The sequence below is a fragment of the Pelophylax lessonae genome (assembly GCF_965119305.1).
Source record: "Pelophylax lessonae genome assembly, chromosome: 2".
Lineage (NCBI taxonomy): Eukaryota > Metazoa > Chordata > Amphibia > Anura > Ranidae > Pelophylax > Pelophylax lessonae.
This window is the reverse complement of record NC_138769.1, coordinates 374648947-374670257: the sequence shown is the minus strand read 5'-3', so window position 1 is coordinate 374670257 and position 21311 is coordinate 374648947. Positions and strand designations below refer to the sequence as shown.

Sequence of the window (21311 nt, the reverse complement as noted above, 5' to 3'; positions counted from 1 at the left end):
CTTGAAGACTAGAGCTGAGAAACGCTGCTCTACCTCACTGGTAAGATAATTGGTGTTTTTTGCAAAGGCTTCTTATGTATGCAGCTGTGTTCCTACCTGGTGGAGAGAAAAATATACAGTAGCAGTAGCAGCAGCACCTGGGGAACATATTTAAACCAGATTGATTTATACACACATACTCTTATATTGTTACAGTTGAACACGATAGAGATATCTTCCATCAGAAGCCATACTGGAAAGAGTTCAAGTTTGACATGACACAGGTTCCTACTGGAGAAACTGTGACTGCGGCTGAGTTTCGCCTTTTCAAGACTCGTAGCTTCTCACGGCATTTCAACAGAACACTTCACATCAGCGTTTATGAGATTCACCGAGACCATGCACATCGGTATGTGATTTATAAATGAGTGATCTTAACTGTGATAGTGTCCTCATAGAAGTTTGTCAATTTCCAAACTGCTTGGAACTAGTGAGGTTGTATGACACCTGTGTTCAATGGAGTGTCTTAGGAGTTAAAGCATATGTAGACAGATTTGTCACAACTTTATGACCATTGATAGGTTAAGTGAATAACACTGATTGTTACAATGCCATTTAAAAGCAGGTCGGATATATTAAGTAGAAAGTAAACATGTTGCCCCTGAAGTTGATGTGTTGAAAGCAGAAAAACATGGTCATCACAGTTTGTTGTGCATGTGGCTGCGTAGCTGCAGACTGTTGCTGACCCATGTACACAGCCAAAAGAACCTATACATGAGCATCAGAATTGGACAACGGAGCAATGGAAGTACATGGTCTGGTCTGATTAATCACATATTCTTTTACATCATGTGGATGGGTGAATGTGTGCGCATTGTTTAGCAGGGTAAGACATGGCACCAGAATGTAGTATGGGAAGAAGGCAAGCCAACAGAGGCAGCGTGATTCTTTGGGCAATGTTCTGCTGGGAAACCTTGGCTACTGCCGTTCATGTGTCTGTAATGTGACACATACCACCTACCTAAGCAGCCGTTGCTGACCAAGTACACCCCTTCATTGAAATAGTATTCCCTGCTGACAGCAGTGGCCTCTTCAGCAGGATAATGTGCCTTGCTACATCAACAAGTCCAATCCATGGAGGCCCCACTGCACAACTTACAGGACTTGAACGATCTTCTACTGAGGGGATGTTGCCAGATACCACAGAGTACCTTTAGAGTTCTAGTGGTGTCCATGCCTCGACGGGTCAAGGCTGTTTTGGCAGGAAAAAGGGAACTTAGTCGTTATTTGGTGGGCAGTCATAAAGTTATAGCTGATTGGTGTATAGCCAAAACATTTTTTTTTAACTTGGGTAGAGCAGAAAAAGGCAAAAAGCCTTGTCAGCTTATTTTGGGCCCTATTGGGGAGACTTTCCTTCACTTCCTATTTCAGAGGCAACAGGAAGTAAAAATATCTCTGCAAAGTGAGTAAAAGCCAATTGGAGCAGGTGTCCTTGTTACACGATTTACCTGCACCTTTGGTTCTGGTGACAATTGTAAAGCATTGAAGTAGGTCATCAAAACAAATAGAAAGGGAAAATCTACCAAGTAGGGATGCAGACAACATTAAAAAACCCTGACAGGTGTTCTAAACCTTCCTGCTCTATTCAATACTATAGAAAAAAAACTTTTTTGGCTATACAGTAAACCCCCCTCCATTGCGGGGGTTACGTTCCGGACCCAGCCGTGAAAAGTGAAAATCCGCGAAATAGAAAAACCCTATTAAAATGCATTGTAGGCATGTTTTTTATTGTCACTGTACGTGTAAAAGCATTTTAAGGTCTTTAAACACACTTTTAAAACAATAGAAACTCATTTAAACACATAAAAGATACTGAGAGGCATAGCAAGAGCTATGAAAAACACAAAAATATTTAATTTTTAATGATTTATATAGTAAAATAACATTACAAAAAAAAACGCAATATACCGGGACCGCAAAAACTGAACCGCGATGGAGCGGGGGTTTACTGTATATGAACATTAAGATTGGCTTTGTTTGTAACATTTAATGAAGAGTGATCCATAATATCCATCATTTGTCACTCTCTTTTATAGGCAGCCTGAATTAACTTTACTGGACCATGAGAGCATACAGGCCGGGGATGAAGGCTGGTTGGTTTTCGATGTCACAGCTGCTAGTAATCACTGGTTGCTTAATGCCAAGTATAATGCAGGACTACGTCTTTATGTGGAGAACGATGAGGGTAAGACACAACCACACCAATGGCTATTTGGCCTGTGATATGTAAGCTGTCATAGCACATTCTCATGTGAGCACCAATCATGTGGGCTCAATCTATTTTGTTTTGGACATTCCTGCATTTGCCATACTTTGAAAGATTTATCATTTTTATCACAGGTTGAACTGGATGGACTGGTGTCTTTTTTAGCCTTACCAACTATGTACATTTTTTTAGTGTATCTCAACCCAGCATAGGAGTATTTTTAATGTAGGCATGCACAGCTGGAAGGCAATCGACTAACCATACAACCACAAGAAAATGTTTCCCTTTAAAAAGATATTGGCATGGATACTAAATATCTAAAAGCAATCTAGAGATTATTGCAAGTAATAAAACATTAATACTGTAACGCCTGTATCTCACTTGAAATCAGAACTCCATTTTTTAATAAATCTTCCCCTCCCCCCTAGTTTCCAAAAGGATTCTTTTTTTTTTTTTTTTTTGCACCACTCACCTTCAACACACTAGATTTCTGCTTCTTACTTACCCACTTCTGGGTTGAATTTAGCCCCTTGAGCTTAAGCTGTCATGAACACATACCCTAGGGCTGCAATATGGCACCCACTTAGGTTTACAGTGTTAATGCACTGAATGTTGCAGACAAAGTGTGGAATAATTCATGATGTCAACGGAATGATAAAGAAGGCAGCTAAAATGAAGTAGGGTTTTTTTTTTTTTAAATAGATGCAGGGGGAGATTCAGGAAAGGGGTTGGCAGGGGGTCACTATGTGGCTGGAGATCTTCTTTAAAAGCAAAAACTAAAATGTGCACCACTTTTGTATGTCTACAGTAGTCAGGTCCATAAATATTGGGACATTGACACAATTCAAATCTTTTTGGCTCTTTATACCACCACAATGGATTTGAAATGAAACAAATGTGCTTTAACTGCAGACTTTCAGCTTTAATTTGAGGGTATTTACAACATCCAAATCAGGTGAATGGTGTAGGAATTACAACAGTTTGTATATGTGCCTCCCACTTTTTAAGGGACCAAAAGTAATGGGACAGATTAACAGTCATAAATCAAACTTTCACTTTTTAATACTTGGTTGCAAATCCTTTGCAGTCAATTACAGCCTGAAGTCTGGAGTGCATAGACATCACCAGATGCTGGGTTTCATCCCTGGTGATGCTCTGCCAGGCCTCTACTGCAACTGTCTTCAGTTCCTGCTTGTTCTTGGGGCATTTTCCCTTCAGTTTTGTCTTCAGCAAGTGAAATGCATCCTCAATCGGATTCAGGTCAGGTGAAGGACTTGACTTGACACTCCCACGAGACTAGTCCGCCCTCCAGATGAGGCTGTCCAAGGTGAGGGAGGCGGCCTAAGAAGGCAGAATGACGTCACAAAAATATCGGCCAGTCTCTGGGCCGATACCGATATATCGGGGAAAGTGCATATCGGCCAACGATATATTGGCCTTGCCGATAATCGGTCTATACCTAATAATAATTCACACAGGGAGGTGCAATAAGGGTTATATTGAAGAAATTAAGGAACATCTCAGAACATGCCCGGGGGGAAGGCCACCCAGCCAGGCACACTCACAGTTCAGCAGCAGGAATGACAGATTCCTGCCAGAATGACAGGGTCTGTTGAGAGGGGACAGAGTGCAGCCTGGCTGTCAGGTACCAATCAGGGGAATGTCCAAAAGAGATGCAAACCTACGCTTACCCTAGTCATCAGGAACCTCTCCCTAGCACTGGTTCTGTCCCTCACAGGCAGGGTTGCTGTCCCTGCTCTGTAGACTTGCCAAAAAGCACACCAAGCCCGGGAGTCAGGGCTATATATAGGCCAAGATGGCTGATTGAGCCACATGGAGCACCAGCATCCAATAGGATAGCTCCCCTTGTGACCCAGGAAACCATAGAGGAACCTTGTTCCTCCTGACTTCCTTTCCCACAGCAGCGCCACTGTGGTGAGTGCCACCTGCTGGGGAGAAAACAGAATGCACCTGCCTACACATGTATGAGATCTAACTGTGCTGTAAAACGTGTCCCATAGCCCCCTGGGACATGTGACATGTCAACCTTGAAGAAGTGAGGTTTGAGGATATGGAAGTGGGCACCTGTCAAAAAGGTATGCACTCTCTGATGAAAAAAGAAAAAAACACACTGCAAATTTTTTAGATGCAGAGAAAGGGAGGAGGATGAACAACACGTTCATTTTTTAGTGTTCACTTGAAGTTCACTTCAAGTGTAATGTGCCAAATATATATGCAATAAGTGCAACTGTGGAATTGAATGAACATCAAAGCAATTGATATTCTAAATCTTAAATAATAAAAAGTATACAAAACAGTCCATATATTGACAAAAGCACTCAGAGAGAAACAGCACTAAAGTACAATTTAGAAATGAGTCTGGAAAAAAGGGAAAAGAGTATGTGCATAAAATATTAAGAACAAAGTGCAGAAGAAGTACAGAAGAGTGAGAGGGTGAACAAGGAAAGCAACCAGGTATGATGGTGGTGGGGGAGTTCTACTGCATGGAAAGAAAAAAAAAAGCCTGTTTTTAATAGCAATAGGTAAGTCCTCAAATGTCTCACTTCTTTTTCCTAACATTGGCTTCTCAGTGTGCTCCAACACATGTATTAATGTTAGAGAGACAAAACCTAAACCATACGCAGAAAGGGTTTTACAATTTCAGAAAAACAGTGTAAACCCTTTGAATTGTCTGGTAAGGGGGCATGTCTGTGATCTCCATTTATGGAACCCCTATAGTTCAGCTGTTGGCAAAGCTGTGAGGAGCAATTCTGAACACTCCATCCACTGGCTGCTTTTTTCAGTGCTTAGTCATTTCTTTCACAATGCATCCATTGAAAGTAATTATGATCATATTGTTAAAAAATATTTTTTTTTTTGGTTATGTAACAGGGCAGAGCATTGATCCAAGTCTGGCAGGCATCTTGGGAAGACGCGCACCACGCTCCAAGCAACCATTTATGGTTACATTTTTCCAGGCTAATAGAAATCAGATCAGATCTACAAGGGCAGTAAAGCAGTTGAAGAAACGACAACAGAAGAAGCACAGTGACTTACCACATCCCAATAAACTTCCCGGTGTATTTGGTAAGAACATGGGAAGGAAATGTTAGTAGTAGTAGTAGTATGTCAAGTGTCATATCCCAGCCCCGCCATAATTGTTATAAAAAAAAAATACACATTAGTCATAGGGACCATACCTCTGAAAATACACAATTCATGGTGAGTAAATAGGTTAGGTAAATATGTGGAATGGGATTTTTTTTTTAATTCTGCTAAATATATACATTTGACCTGTACACAGAGAATCATAAAATTAAAGTGACACGGGATAGGATATCCTTATTCTCCAAAAGACTGACAATTTAAAAAAAAAACAAAACAATTTTTATAGCTTGTTATAAAATTTTGCAAACAGGTAATTTTTCTCCTTCTCTGATGTGCGCTAATGAGGCTGCACTGATGGGCACTGATAGGTGGCACTGATAAGGCAGAACTGGTGGGCACTGATGAGGAGGCACTGATAGGTGGAACTGATGGGCACTAATAAGCAGCACTGACGGGCACTGAGAGGTGGCACTGATGGGCACTGGTGAGGAGGCACTGATAGGTGGCATTGATGAGGTGGCACTGGTGGGCACTAATGAGGCAGCACTGATAGGTGGCACTGATGGGCACTGATGGGCACTGATAGGTGGCACTGATGGGCAGTAATAGGAAGCACTGATAGGCAGCACTGATAGGTGACACTGATGAGGAGGCACTGATTGGCAGCACTGATGGGCACTGATAGGTGGCACTGATGAGCACCGATTGGCAGCACTGGTGGGTACTGATTGGCAGCACTGGTGGGACTGCACTGCTAATAAGGACACTCATAATCAGTGCCCTGATTATCAGTGCCGATGTCCCCTTAACACAAGCCGGTGATCGGCTCTCTTTCTCTCCTCACTCTGTCAGCATGAGGAAAGAAAAGGCTTGTGTTTACATCCTGTGATCAGTTGTCATTTGAAACAGCTGATCACATGGTAAAGAGCCGCTGTGATTTGCCCTTTACTTCAATGTTTGATCAGCTGATACCAAAGTACGCAATCACATCCAAGTATGCCCTCCCGGCAAAGGAAGCCTGCGCTGTAATCTTCTTTTGGCTATAGTGCAGGCAGAAAGTGATTAATGTCTCTATAATCTTTTTTTTTTTTTATGAAACAGTTTCTTACTGTATTTTTCTGCCTCCTTGTAATGTCCTTCATGAGCTCTTTAACCTCTCAATTTCTGCCTCACTTCTGTTTGGAATGAGCGGTACATGTTAACTGAGATCATGTACACTGTTCTATGCACTCTACACATTCCATAGTCCATAGTCTCTAGCCAATCTCAGGAGTGGCTATGTGAGGGTGATTATGTTTTTACTTACAGTGGAACCATGAAGAACACTCTAACAGGTAGTTGAATCACAGTAGCATACAAAAGGGAATTGGAGGGGGCTGAGATCAATAGATTGTACTTTTGTGGTTAACACTATATTTGAATAGATTTTTTTAAACCAGAGTTTAGTGTCACTTTATTTAAGGAACAGGAAAAAACCCTGTCTGCACCTTGTGTTTTTACCCGCATAAGGCAAATGTGCATTGATCATCTGGTTTCTTTGTTGCACTGTAAGCACAACCCATAGTAGAGTAAATTTTCACATTCCAGTGTCAGCAGTTTGTATTGAAACGTAAGGCATGCAGTGTCTGTAGTATAAGACCTGACACTTCCTATAAAGAAACTACATATCCCTGAATTTCTCAATCTAGTGCTGGTGCAGATGGGAGCTGTATCATTATTAGATCTGACACAGAACAAGACAGAGCATTCACAGCTCACTTGCAGTTTGGAGGGGATGCTTTACATCTCATTAGCTCTCCCACATTTGTAAGCCAACACAGAGGCAATGGCGGCACATGCATTAGATGCTGTATGACCTTTGACAGGTAGTTGTTTTGTCCCTGTGGTGCATAGGAAAAATCCAGCTGAAGCAGTTAATGGACATAGGAGACATGATTAGCCATGATACTGCAGCCACGACACGTGAGCCCATCATTAAGAGGTAAGGCAAACAAACAGCACAGGAAAAAAAAACTACATCCAGTTGATCCAGGGAATATCCGATTGCCTCTTTGGGGGGGAACAGGAAGGATTTTTTTCCCTGCTGGAGCAAATTGGATCATGCTTTTTTTGGTGTTTTCTTTGCCTTCCTCTGGATTAACTGTGGGTATTGGATAGTATATGCTGTTGGTTAAACTGAAAAAACTTTTGTCTTTTTTCAAACAGATTAACTACACTATATTACCAAATGTATTGAGATGTCTGCCTTTACATGCACATGAACTTTAATGTCATCCCAGGTCTTAGTCCGTAGGGTTCTATATTAATTTGGGCCAACCTTTGCAGCTATAACAGCTTCAAATCTTCTGGGAAGGCTGTCCACAAGGTTTAGGAGTGTGTCTATGGGAATGTTTGACCATTCTTCCAAAAGCACATTTGTGAGGTCAGGCACTGTTGTTGGATGAGAAGGCCTGGCTCGCAGTCTCTGCTCTAATTCATCCCAAATGTGTTCTATCAGGTTAATGTCAGGACTCGCTTGTTTTGTTCACTGGTCCAAATCTTTTTGTGGAAGGGGGATTATGGTGTGAGGTTGTTTTTGAGGGACTGGGATTGGTCCCTTAGTTCCAGTGAAAAGAAATCTTAAGGCCTCAGCATACCAAGACATTTTGGACAATTTCATGCTCCCAACTTTGTGGGAACAGTTTGGGGATGGTCCCTTCCTGTTCCAACATGACTGTGCATCAGTGCACAAAACGAAGTTCATAAAGACATGGATGAGCGAGTTTGGGGTGGGGGAACTTGACTGGCCTGCACAGTGTCCTGACCTCAACCCAATAGAACACTGTTAGGATGAATTAGAGCGGAGCCTGTAAGCCAGGCCTTCTCGCCCAACATCAGTGCCTGACTTCACAAATGCGCTTCTGGAAGAATGGTCAAACACTCTCATAGACGCACTCCTAAACCTTGTGGACAGCCTTCCCAGAAGAGTTGAAGCTGGTATAACTGTAAACGGTGGACCAACTCAATTTTGAACCCTATGGACTAAGACTGAGATGCCATTAAAGGTTATGCGTATAAAGGCAGGCGTCCCAATACTTTTGGTAATGTAGTGTATGTAACTATGCAAATATATGTAACACCAATACCTAGTTAAAACAACAAAGACATTTGAAATTCTTTAACACACACACACATCCAAAGTCCATACCAGACCCTTATCCGAGCATGCAGCCCGCCAGGTCAGGAAAGGGGAGGGGATGTGCGAGTGGCACCACCCCCTCCTGGACCATATCAGTTCACACGCCCTCAACATGGGGAGGTGGGTGCTTTGGGGAAGGGGGGGCTCTGCACCCCCCCCACCCCAAAGCACCTTGTTCCCTTGTTAATGGGGACAAGGGCCTCTTCCTGACAACCATGGGCGGTGGTTGTGGGGGGTCTGCGGGCAGGAGACGTTTTGGGATTTGGATGCCCCCTGTAACAAGGGGGCCCCCAGATCCTGGCCTCCACTATGTGAATGAGTATGGGATACATTGTAACCCTACTCATTCATCCCAAAAAAGGCAGTGTAGTGTAAATAATGACAAAAGACGGTTTTGAGAAGTCCTTTATTAAAAATCTTCCTCCGATCTTCTCCCTCTGGTCTTCTTCCCCTGATCTTCTCCCTGTGGTCTTCTCCCTGTGGTCTTCTCCCTTTAATCTTCTCCCTCTTGTCTGCTCCGCTGCGTGTGGCCACCCAGTGACGTTACCCGGAGACCCCCCCGCCCCCTTGTGTCATCACGCATTGTCATCAAAGGGCCTTGTAAGGAACCTGGGGGTACCCCATGCCATTTTTTTTTTTCATTTTGGCGTGGAGTTCCCCTCAAGATCCACAGAGTGCAAGTTGCACCACAAGTCGGATCATCATGATCTGACTTGGATGTGACTTCCATGAGGAACCATTGATTTTCACATTAAAAAAAAAAAATAAATATGACGTGGCTTAACGCTGTGTAAGCAACGTTTAGCAGCGTCAGATGTTTTTACAGCTGTAACGCTGGTCCCCAGAACGCACTGACCTTGGCTTTTTTTTTGCAGCTTGAAAACGCCTATGCCACTTACAACTTCAAAACGTCTGTGTGTGCATGAGGCCATAAAATAACATGGAGGCGCGTTTTAAGCTGCAAAGAAAAACGTCTGACACTCCTAAAAGCAGCTGCAAAAACGCCCTGTATGCATGAGGCCTGAAAGTGTACATTCCCCTTTTACTTCTATTTCACTCCCATTTGCTATTACTATATTTTTTGTTACACTTTCTTTCCCCATAGTTTCGTGCAATGATAAACGCTCAGCATGCGTCTGTTAGGAAACTAGAATGAACTAAACCATCATGACTTAACATTTTATTATCTACTTTAGGAAAATCTATTCTCTTGTTTTTCTAAATGTATAAATGTCAGTGTAATAAAAAAAAGGCCCCACCCCTTCCAATAGGGCCACATCCCATCCTCAATTTGTTGTAATGGGTGTAAATTCTCCCCTCAGAACATAAATCACAGTCACAGCCTTGTGCACTTGGAAAACAGCCATACAGCCTAGCCAGGTCAGTGACCTCAGTTTTCTCCACCGCAATTAAACCATGCCGCTTAGTCATCAACCTATTACTGGGCAATGAAAAAGAAGTAGCAGACTACTGAGCTGACCACTCCTTCCCCTTCTGTATTCATGTTCAAACTCTTTACATGGAGGAGCACTATGCAAAGCAACAGAATCTCTTTTCTGGCTCCGATTTCTAACCCTTCCTTCCCTCTTTCTGGGTAAGTGCTGCTGTACAGAGGACTACAGGACATTGATATCAGAAAAGATGGGTATTTCATCTAATTCTATGTAAAAAAAATATTTAAAACACACTTCAAAATGTATATTCATAATACTTTCTTTTAAACTACACAAACCCTTTTTGCAACATACAAAAAACGAGAGATTATCATTTTGGTTTCTCTGTCCTATAAGTGTGATGTTTATTTTTCAATGAGGCTTGATAAATTGTGCCCTTGAGTTAGAGCGAGGAACCGTGGAGCATGTTTTGATAACTAAAGCAATATAAATAACTGTACATCCAAGATCTAGGCAAAAAGTAACATAAATATACAAAAACTGCTTACAAGTATAAACCCGTTTACAAAAATCTTTACAATGCAATCTGGGTGTGTGTGACTTAAAAAATAGTTTTTATCCTAGTGTTTATTTATGGTCGATCACTTGAGTATAAACTTCTTTTGTGTAGCTAAAGTATATTTACACTAGATTTCTATGCTACTTTCAGTTCACTTCACTTTTTAGTTTGATAAGCACATCTAAAAAAAAAAAATTCTTTAAAGTGTTACTAAACCCACAACAGTAAAATCAGTCTGTATATGCAGTAAAGCATGCTTGTTATACTCACTGTGAAACCCAAGGGGTTAATCCTTTGCATTGTATAAAAAAAGGCTGTTTGATCCTGTAACGGAACCTTAACCCACATTGTTACTTGTGGGCTTCCGTCAGTATACGGCTTCCTCCCAGTCATGAACATAGATATCAGATTTTCTAGCCGCCCCCATACAAAGCTAGCCGACAACTTAGCTTGTACTGGAATCTTCTCCTTTATTGAACAGTTTCACACTCAATTTATACATACATGAGCACATCCCCCTCCTGATCAGATTACCACACACAGGTCAGGGGTTGCCTGATTACATTATTAAATGCAGATGAAATTGTATACAGAAATAGAAATAACATGAACTAATTATCTAGCCATCTGGACAGAACAATATGTGAGTTCATTAACATTTAACAATGGAACAGACAGGCTTAACAGAATACACGTCTCACCTCAATACACAAACAATAGGGAGAGCCTGTCTCTGACATTGAAGTTCAATACACATTATCATAAGTAAACACAGAACCCATTTGAAGCAATCCAAACCATTAAGTATCTGTCTTTCACTCCCAGTGATGGTGAGTATCGTCACAGATCCTGTCTTCTCTGATCCTCCCCTTCTTCCACTGTCCCCAGTCCATCTCCTGATAAGCTAGAGCCTTTGGAGTCACTCTGCACATGCTCAGTTTGGTGTGTATTGCTAGAGATTCTTTTTTTCTTGGTAGGTTTCATGTGATTAGCACAGGGCCAATCAGTACTGTCCATAAAGAGGATCAGGGGTTATGCAGCCTCATAGGACAGTCAGAGGAGAATGAAAACTCCTCCTACAAGCTTTAACCAGCGCTTGGTTGGACACTGATAGAAGTCATAAGGCTGCTATATACTGCTGATAAGAAAAGTTATTTAGCAGTTTATATTTAATAAAATAATTGCATTTCCATGTTCTGTGTATGGTGGGAGACCAGATATAGTGAATGCAGGGTCCTGGGTTTAGTAACGCATTAATGTAAAACAAGGATGATTTTGTGAAGCAGAAGGTGCGGTATGCTTAGATTGAAGCAACGGTTGCATGTCATTGACTTGAATGCAGCAGCAGGTTTGCTGGGAGAGGGACAAAGGCGCATCAAGCCCAAGTGGGGGATTGGGGGTTCTAAAAGTGAGATGTCGCAAGTTAACATGGGGGTAGCTCTATAACAGGATAATCTCTATGCAAGAAGGGGTGTGGTACTGAGGGGAAGAGTGAAGTATCAGGTGTTTGAGGTGGGCCTCTGAGGATGCAGGGGAAGCTGTATTACGGGGACGTAGCATTATGAGAGGGTAACTAGTAGCAGAAAAAATGGAAGGTGGTTGTTGAAAAGACCAATGCAGCAGAATGGGGAGTGATGATTGACATTGGTGCTGAAGAGAGCTGGGCGACAAGGGATGTGGTGGTAATGCAGGGAGATGGAGCTGGGGTAGAGGAGTGTAGTGTCAGATGTCTGGGGGGTTGACTCCCTGACATCCAGGGAGATGGATTCAGTGGCAAGGGTGCTGACTGCTAGGGGAGTAATGGGCAGAGTGTGTGTAAAAGAGAGGATGTGGACAGCAAGCACTCCAGGGTAATATGAGGGTGCTGGTAGTTAAGAGTGGACAGTGGTGGAGGAAGCAGTATCAGGGGTACCATAAAGGGTGGGGGGAGCTTGAGGGGTAGGAGTGCTGTATGTCAGAGGGTTATCATTGGCAGGAGTGCTGGGTTGAGTCAGAGGAGCATTAGCAGGCCTTCATCATTAGCTCTCCCCAGTTTTGCCCCTGCACCCCTGCACTAAGGGGAGGAGTGAAGTATTAAGTGTTTGAAGAGGGCCCCTGAGGAATTAAGAGAAGCTGCATCATGGGCATGTGGTGGAAAAGTTGGAAGAAGGGTGTTGCCAAAGGTGTATATAGAATTTCAGGACAGATTCAGCAGCATGAGGTGTGATGACTGCTGTGGGTGCTGAGGAGACCTGTATGACAAGAAATGTGGTTGTAATGCAGGGAGGTAGAGTTGGTGTAGAGGAGTGTAATGGAAAATGTTTGGTGGGTGTCTCCTTGACATCCAGGGAGAAGGATTCAGTGGCAAGGGTGCTGAATGCCAGGGGAGTACTGAGAGATGGGGGGGATGGGCTAGTTCCATGTGAACACTGAATATAGACACTGCAGATAATTATTTAAAAAAGACCATACCCACTGGAAATATACCTTATGTTGTACAATATGTCATTTCAGACCATGTACATGTTCCTGATGGCAGACAAGTATGCAAACGACATGAGCTATATGTCAGTTTTCGGGATTTAGGCTGGCTGGTAAGTTGCCCTTTTATGAAAACTTCTCTGGCCTGTTCTATGCATTTAAATGGATGGTTTACTTGAATATGTGTAGCTTAGATGCTTTTCCTCCCATTCTTTTCCTCTATCTCCACCGTTTCACTGCTTACATGAACTCACATGACATTACTTTTACATTTTCATATTGAAAGGACTTAATAGATATATTTAAAATCCAGTTGCAAAACATTCTAATATAAAAAATGTGTAGTAACCACGCTAATGGAAAATAATGGTAGCTGCAACTTTAAGTGTGACCACACCCTAAATAAAATGCAAATAATCAAGTCGCGCTAATCATTAGATAGACCAAATTAATGTCCATAAATCTAAAAAATTGATGAGATGAGAAATCCACCACCAGTAATCACGCTGCTTACCAGAACAGAAAAATGAGTGAACAAAGAGTGTACAATGAGGGGAGTAGAACCCAGTGGAGGAGGATGAAATCGTCATCGGTGACGAAACGGTGTAAGGTCACGGCGCACTGACGTAATTTCCTGGAGCGTCCGGCTAGTGTGGACGTGCGCAGCCGTCTGGCCGGCCTGCGGCTTATTCAAGCGATTGTACTATTCCTGCATGTATGTTAACCCTTTTATACAATAAATTAAGTTACGTTTTTACACTATGGCGCCTCTCTCCCTTTCATGTTGGTGATAATTATTGGGGCTTGCTTTCCTAGAGTATACCGTGTAGAGCACAAGTCATCTTCCCAACTTCAGGATACCATACAAGTGTTTTATGATTGCAGTCTGGTAAGGGGTGATTATATCGGTGGTGGATTGGTTATCTGTCTGTCAGTGTGACCTATAAGACTACCTTATTCATCTTTTGGTAAGGAGTACTCATAAGTGCCTCTCCTCCACTGGGTTCTACTCCCCTCATTGTACACTCTTTGCTCATTCATTTTTCTGTTCTGGTAAGCAGCGTGATTACTGGTGGTGGATTTCACTTATTCACAGTTTTTCATATCACACTGGTACAATAAGGATTTTTGTTTTTTCCTTTTCACTGGTGTTTGATTTTACTGGTTATTTTTTATAAATGCCAACTTATTATCTATATATATATATATATATATATATATGTGTTGTGGGGTTTTACGCTATGGCATTTTTTCTTTTCCTTGATTTATGATTCCACGCCACTTATTTTTGGGAGTCCAACCATGGATATCTACAGACAAGTTGTCAAGATCCCTGTTTTGGATTCCTTGCTTCACTCAGTTTGTGTTTTGGTAAGCACATTACCATTGGGAGTCTGGATTGACAGCATTTGATTCTACACATCACGTATAATTTCACAAATTATTGGACTGTTATGGACATTAATTTGGTCTATCATCAATGAATAACACGTCTTGATTACTGGTCCCTGATTTTCACACATTACTTTTTAATCTAATCCATTTTTTAGATTTATGGACATTAATTTGGTCTATCTAATGATTAGCGTGACTTGATTATTTGCAAAACATTCGAATGAACTAGAAAAATACTACTTAACTGTAATAGCACATACTGTAACAATTTATTTTTGCAAAATGACCATATACAGTAATCAAAAGTTGTTACCGGTGCTGAAACGGATTGCATCTTTAGCAAAGAGGGTGAAGTGTATGAAGCTACACTGAAGCTAGATGATACAACATATTTTTATCATTTGAACAGATTAAAAATGAAAATAGGTTATGTACCTTCTATTCCAACTGGAATTTAGTGGTCCTTACCCGCAAATCTGCATATACTATTAAAAACTTAAAAAAACAAATTCTTATAGCAGTCTCTGGATATGACTAGTATTTATTAGCAAAAAATATTTGTTAGTATACAATAAAGCAGTTTATTTTCCTGCAGATGTAGCTATCATTTTATCCTCATATAGAGTGCATCTTGTATGTAGCAAACAACCACTTCAAATGGTAGCAACAATGTGCAGATCTTCTAGTATAATGCTCCCTTGTATCAGGTTACTCACATGGACTAAGGCACCTGCATCTCTGACCTAACGAGGTTACTGTGGTGCAATCTAAGCTGTGTGCAGTAGGGTTATTGCTCACTAATTTCAAAGGACATAATATGCCACAAACAGAATCTCCTGTGTCTGCAATAATACTATCAGCCAGCGCATCGCCTCCAGGTTGTCAAGTATGTTAGGACCTCTATAGCTCAGCACATCCACCTGTACATGGGTGGTATGTAGAGAGTGAACAAAACATAATGTGGATCATCCACTGACGTGTTTTATCTGGCAATTCCAGTCTTCAATAGGGTTTGCAAAGCATGCAGCTTGCTTAAGCCATTTTAATTTCTTGTTGATAGATCATCTGGTTAGATAATTGTACCCTGTACAAGGCCTAAATTACTGCCCTGCTCAATCAACGCCAACTTGGGTATGGAACTGCTTGGTTGGAAATTTGCCCACATTTATGTGATCAACCTACGATCGTATCAAATCACAACTGTGACCTGGTCCTAGGCGAGGCAAGAAAAGAAGAGTTCCTTTGGTATGAAGCTGCCAAGCCAATGATTTTTCTAGAGTATTCTGGATATGTAGAGTCTTTGCATAACCTTTGATCATGTGAGGCATTCTCTCTGCAATAAAGGAATCAAATGTAGCATGTTGTACCCTGTTCGGCTGTGGGTCTATGGCAGGGACTGTACCCGATTCTTTACTTCACCCAAGGATGCCTCCCAGTTGCTCAAGATTCTGCCCAGGTCATGAATGAACCACCACAGCTGTTTTTCCTGCTTTATCCATGCTTTACCTCTACGTGTTTCCTTATTGGTAGTTGATAAAATCTATGTCCCATGCCTACTTCAGGAAAGAAGGAGCTACCTGTTTCCCTGTGACTGCCGTTACGGTGCCGTGTATCCAAAGGTTCTCTGTACTGGGCCTTTTTATCATCATTTTGTTTACACCCCCTATTGGTTCATTACTATGTTCTGCTTCTGGATTCAAGCACACCATGGTTTTACTGATAGTGCAGGGGGGAAAGGGGAGGTATGGTTTTACTGTTTTTCTTGTTTTTGTTTTCTTTTTTGGCACCTCACTTTACAAGATGAATTTGCATACTTGTCTGTCTAATGTCTGTTGGCTGCTTTAGGCTCTATTGGCCGACTGCAACCCATTTTGTCTTCTCCTAGGTCCAGATGGGGTTCTTGTGGTTGGTTGTCATTATGGGAGATTTCAATCTTCCAGATATAAACTGGAAAACCAAAATAGCAAGTTCTACCAGGAGTACAGATATTCTAAATTCCCTACTGGGGTTGTCTCTGCAACAAGTGGTTGAGGAGCCAACCCGGAGGGAGGCCATTTTGTATCTGGTATTCACAAATGGGGATTCGGTATATGATGTCATTGTAGGCGAAACCTTGGGATCCAGTGATCACCAGTCAGTGTGGTTTAATATAAGAACTGTGAAAGAGTCACACCACACAAAAACAAAAGTTTTAGATTTTAGAAAAACAGACTTTTCAAAAATGAAATTAGTCATAAATGAGTCCTTATCAGACTGGAACGGATTACATGGAGTCCAGGAGAAATGGGACTACTTAAAAGGTGCATTATTGAAGGCAACAGTAAAAGCAAAAAAAGGAAGAGACCACTGTGGTACTCAGCAGAAGTGGCCCAAATCATTAAAAATAAAAAGCTAGCATTTTGTAATTATAAAAAAACCCAGAGCAATGAAGATAAGGAAATCTACAAGATTAGGCAGAAAGAGGCCAAGCAAGTTATAAGAACTTCTAAAGTGCAGGCAGAAGAAAAACTATCTCAGTCTATGAAAAAGGGGGATAAGACATTCTTCAGATATATAAATGAAAAAAGGAAATTAAAACAAGGAATAACTAAATTAAAAACAAAGGACGGAAGGTATGTAGAAGAGAATAAAGGGCTAGCCGACTGCCTTAATGAATACTTCTGTTCAGTTTTTACAGAAGAAAAAGAAGGAGAAGGACCTCCACTTGAAAGGATGACTAATGAATCGTTTGATGCATGTGTCTTTACAGAGGAAGACGTTCTAAGATTGCTGTCTAAAGTGAAGACAAATAAGTCACAGGGTCCTGATGAGATACACCCAAAATTATTAAAAGAGCTTAGTGGTGAGCTGGCAAAACCATTAACAGATTTATTTAACCAATCATTAGTAACAGGAGTCGTCCCGGAAGATTGGAAATTGGCAAATGTCGTGCCCATTCACAAGAAAGGTAGTAGGGAGGAATCGAGCAACTATAGACCAGTGAGTCTGACATCAATAGTAGGCAAATTAATGGAAACCCTATTAAAGGATAGGATTGCGGAACATCTTAAATCCCATGGATTGCAAGATGAAAAACAACATGGGTTTACTTCAGGGAGATCATGTCAAACAAATCTTATAGATTTTTTTGACTGGGTGACTAAAATAATAGACGGTGGAGGTGCAGTAGTCATTGCATATCTAGATTTTAGTAAGGCTTTTGACACTGTCCCACATAGAAGACTTATCAATAAACTGCAGTCATTGAGCATGGACTCCCATATTGTTGAGTGGATTAGGCAGTGGCTGAGTGACAGACAACAGAGGGTTGTAGTCAATGGAGAACATTCAGAACAAGGTCATGTTACCAGTGGGGTACCTCAGGGATCTGTACTGGGACCAATTTTGTTTAATATCTTCATAAGTGATATTGCAAAAGGCCTCGATGGTAAGGTTTGTCTTTTTGCTGATGACACAAAGATATGTAACAGGGTTGATGTTCCTGGAGGGAAACGCCAAATGGAAAAGGATTTAGGAAAACTAGAAGAATGGTCAGAACTCTGGCAACTGAAATTTAATGTGGATAAGTGCAAGATAATGCACCTGGGACGTAAAAACCCAAGGGCAGAATATAGAATATTTGACACAGTCCTGACCTCAGTATCTGAGGAAAGGGATTTAGGAGTAATTATTTCAGAAGACTTAAAGGTGGGAAGACAATGTAATAGAGCAGCACGAAATGCCAGCAGAATGCTTGGATGTATAGGGAGAGGTATAAGCAGTAGAAAGAGAGAAGTGCTTTTGCCGCTGTACAGAACACTGGTGAGACCTCACTTGGAGTATTGTGCGCAGTACTGGAGGCCATATCTCCAGAAGGATATAGATACTCTAGAGAGAGTTCAGAGAAGAGCTACTAAACTAGTACATGGATTGCAGGAAAAAACTTACCAGGAAAGGTTAAAGGACCTTAACATGTATAGCTTGGAAGAAAGAAGAGACAGAGGGGATATGATAGAAACTTTTAAATACATAAAGGGAATCAACTCGGTAAAGGAGGAGAGCATATTTAAAAGAAGAAAAACTACCACAAGAGGACACAGTTTTAAATTAGAGGGGCAAAGGTTTAAAAGTAATATGAGGAAGTATTACTTTACTGAGAGAGTAGTGGATGCATGGAATAACCTTCCTGCAGAAGTGGTAGCTGCAAATACAGTGAAGGAGTTTAAGCATGCATGGGATAGGCATAAGGCTATCCTTCATTTAAGATAGGGCCAGGGACTATTCATAGGATTCAGATATATTGGGCAGACTAGATGGGCCAAATGGTTCTTATCTGCCGACACATTCTATGTTTCTATGTTTCTATGTTTGTCTCATTAAAACCTTTTATGCTATTGTCCCCTTCAACTACATTTTCCTGAAATGTCCGGGGACATGCTAAAACCAAACCATCCTTGGAATTTACTTGATTGAAAACCTACTCTCCCCATATCTGTATTTTCCAGGATCTTGTCGGTAAGGTGCTCAGCCTTAAGAAACCTTGGGTGGGCCATTACTACCATGCAAATTCAATCCTCATATGCCAGAGGTGTGAGTGTCCTGATTCATAACCAAAGAAAATGGACACCGGTTGAGTAAACATAGAAATTATCTTTACTATGAACTTGCTTAAGGAAGGAAAGAAACAACAGTAATAATGATATTGAATAGTAAGCAGCTATGTATGGGTGAACAAGGAATAAAGGGCTATTAAAAGAACTTTAAAGATCAAACCTGTCTGCTTTCAGGGGACTCCTTTAAAGAGGTTGTAAACTCTTTTTTTATTTTCTTTTTTCTTACTTACCCTGCAAGAGAAACACATAATGAGCTAGTATGCGATGCATACTAGCTCATTATGAAATACTTACCTTAGAACGAGCCCCCGCCGTGCCGTCCGCTTAGCTGGATGACGGGCGACATGTCTAGTCGCCCGTCTTCCGGGATCGCGGCATCCGGCCATCTGATTGGCCGGAGGCGCGGTGACGTCACTCCCGCGCACGCGCGCGGGAGCCGACAGTCACGGCACGGAGTTCTGAATGAACGGCACGAGCGGCCGTTCCTTCAGTGCGCCTGCGCCAGTGACGTCACTGGATGCTTCTAAGGTAAATATCTCCTAAACGGTACATGTTTAGGAGATATTTACAGTACCTATAGGTAAGCCTTATTATAGGCTTACCTATAGGTACAAGTTGTAGAGGAGGGTTTACTTCCTCTTTAAGTGAAACGACCCAGAGAGCAGAGGTAAACACACAAAAGTAACAAACTATATGGTAGACATTACTTTAGTGAATTAATGGCCAACTCTACTTAAAGAGGAAGTAAACCCTCCTCTACAACTTGTACCTATAGGTAAGCCTATATTAAGGCTTACCTATAGGTACTGTAAATATCTCCTAAACATGCACCGTTTAGGAGATATTTACCTTACATGCAGCCAGTGACGTCACTGGCGCATGCGCTCTGAAGGAACGGCCGCTGGTGCCGTTTCTTCAGAGCCCCGTGCCGTGACCGTTGGCTCCCACGCGCGTGCGCGGGAGTGACTTCACCGCGGCTCCGGCCAACCAGATGCCGTGATCCCGGAAGACGGGCGACTGGACATGTCGCCCGTCATACAGGTAAGCGGGCGGCACGGCGGGAGCTCGTTCTTAGGTAAGTATTTCATAATGAACTAGTATGTAGTTTGTTCTAATGGGTTTACAACCTCTTTAAATTAGACATATGAGTCTAGGCAGGAGGAGGGCATTGAAATTAGTTTGTTCTCTATGTCAGTTCTCTCTCCACCACAGCATCACAGTCCCAACAGGCCTGTTCAAACACAATACCTGATTCAGTGCACTGAATTAATCCACAACCTGAACCCGCTCATATAATGACTAGAGTCCTAAATATAGATAGGGCCCTTCAGACTTTAGATGACGTTATGGTGGTGCATTTGTTTTCTTTCTTAAATGGAAAGAACAAAGTACATACAAAGAGAGCTTGGTAGATAGATAGGACTCGAATGGTGTGGGTAATCTTCAGTTAAATCAGACAGGTACTATCACTGCCAAACAGGGTGTAACAGCATCACAGATTCTCCTAATCAAGTGAGGCAGAGCAACAACAGAAGTTCAGTGCTCTGGCTTAAAGAGGATTGGGCAAGTGCCCTCTTACCATTCCTGTGTCCAGAGGCTCAAGGAGGAAATATCATAGGATCGATCCTCCATGCTTTCCCGACTGGCCACCTCCACATGGAAACACCACACGCTGACAGGGATGTTGAAAGATGCACCCAGGGTCCTCTCTGTAGCCCTGGATGTCAGCCGCCAACCTCTGAGCTGTAACCGGAACAATCACACAGACTCAGGACTGCAGCACCCCTCTCCAGTGTCCAGTCTTTCTTGTGGTAACTCTCCCTTCTCCCAGGTAGCCTCTGCTGCAAAATGCCTCCTCTGAGTTTATGGGCTGCTGGTTTCAGTAGTTTTTATCCTGGAGATTACAATGGGGCAGCATTGGTTGGGGACTACATATCCCAGAGTTCCTTGCAGTTTTTCAGTTCTCCCTGCTAAATAAAAAAAAATGAAAGGAACACTTTTTAATCAGAGTATAGCATCAAGTAAATTAAACTGGTGACTACTCGTTTGAATACTATTATTCTTACTCTGATTCATGGGGACCACTCTGGTTTTATGCCTATAAAAAGCACAGAAATAAACCTACTCAAATTATTTAATATTGTTGCAAACTCAGGATGTTTAAGTAATCCTGGATTCATGGCCTCTGTCAATGCTGAAGCCTGGGTGCAGTTATTGTATTCTAACCCCACAGCCCATGCGCAGACTAATGGTAAGCTATCCTCCCCCTTTGCCCTTCAAAGAGGAAAGGTTGGCCTCTATCACCTGGGCTGTTTTCCATTACCATTGAACCTTTGGCCATACTGTTAAGTTCTTCTGAGGTGGTAAAGCTATATCACTA

At 41.9% G+C, this 21311-nt stretch overlaps 1 protein-coding gene across 1 annotated transcript in view; it reads left to right on the top strand.

Moving 5' to 3' along the window:
* The window catches only part of LOC309548458 (bone morphogenetic protein 8B-like), a 93582-nt gene that overhangs the window by 54192 nt on the left and 18079 nt on the right, over positions 1 to 21311 (top strand). The window contains exons 2-5 of the mRNA XM_082248403.1: positions 196 to 388; positions 2076 to 2224; positions 5138 to 5332; positions 12978 to 13057. Of these exons, the coding sequence (XP_082104529.1) occupies positions 196 to 388; positions 2076 to 2224; positions 5138 to 5332; positions 12978 to 13057 (617 nt within the window). The remainder of the gene's footprint in view (positions 1 to 195; positions 389 to 2075; positions 2225 to 5137; positions 5333 to 12977; positions 13058 to 21311) is intronic.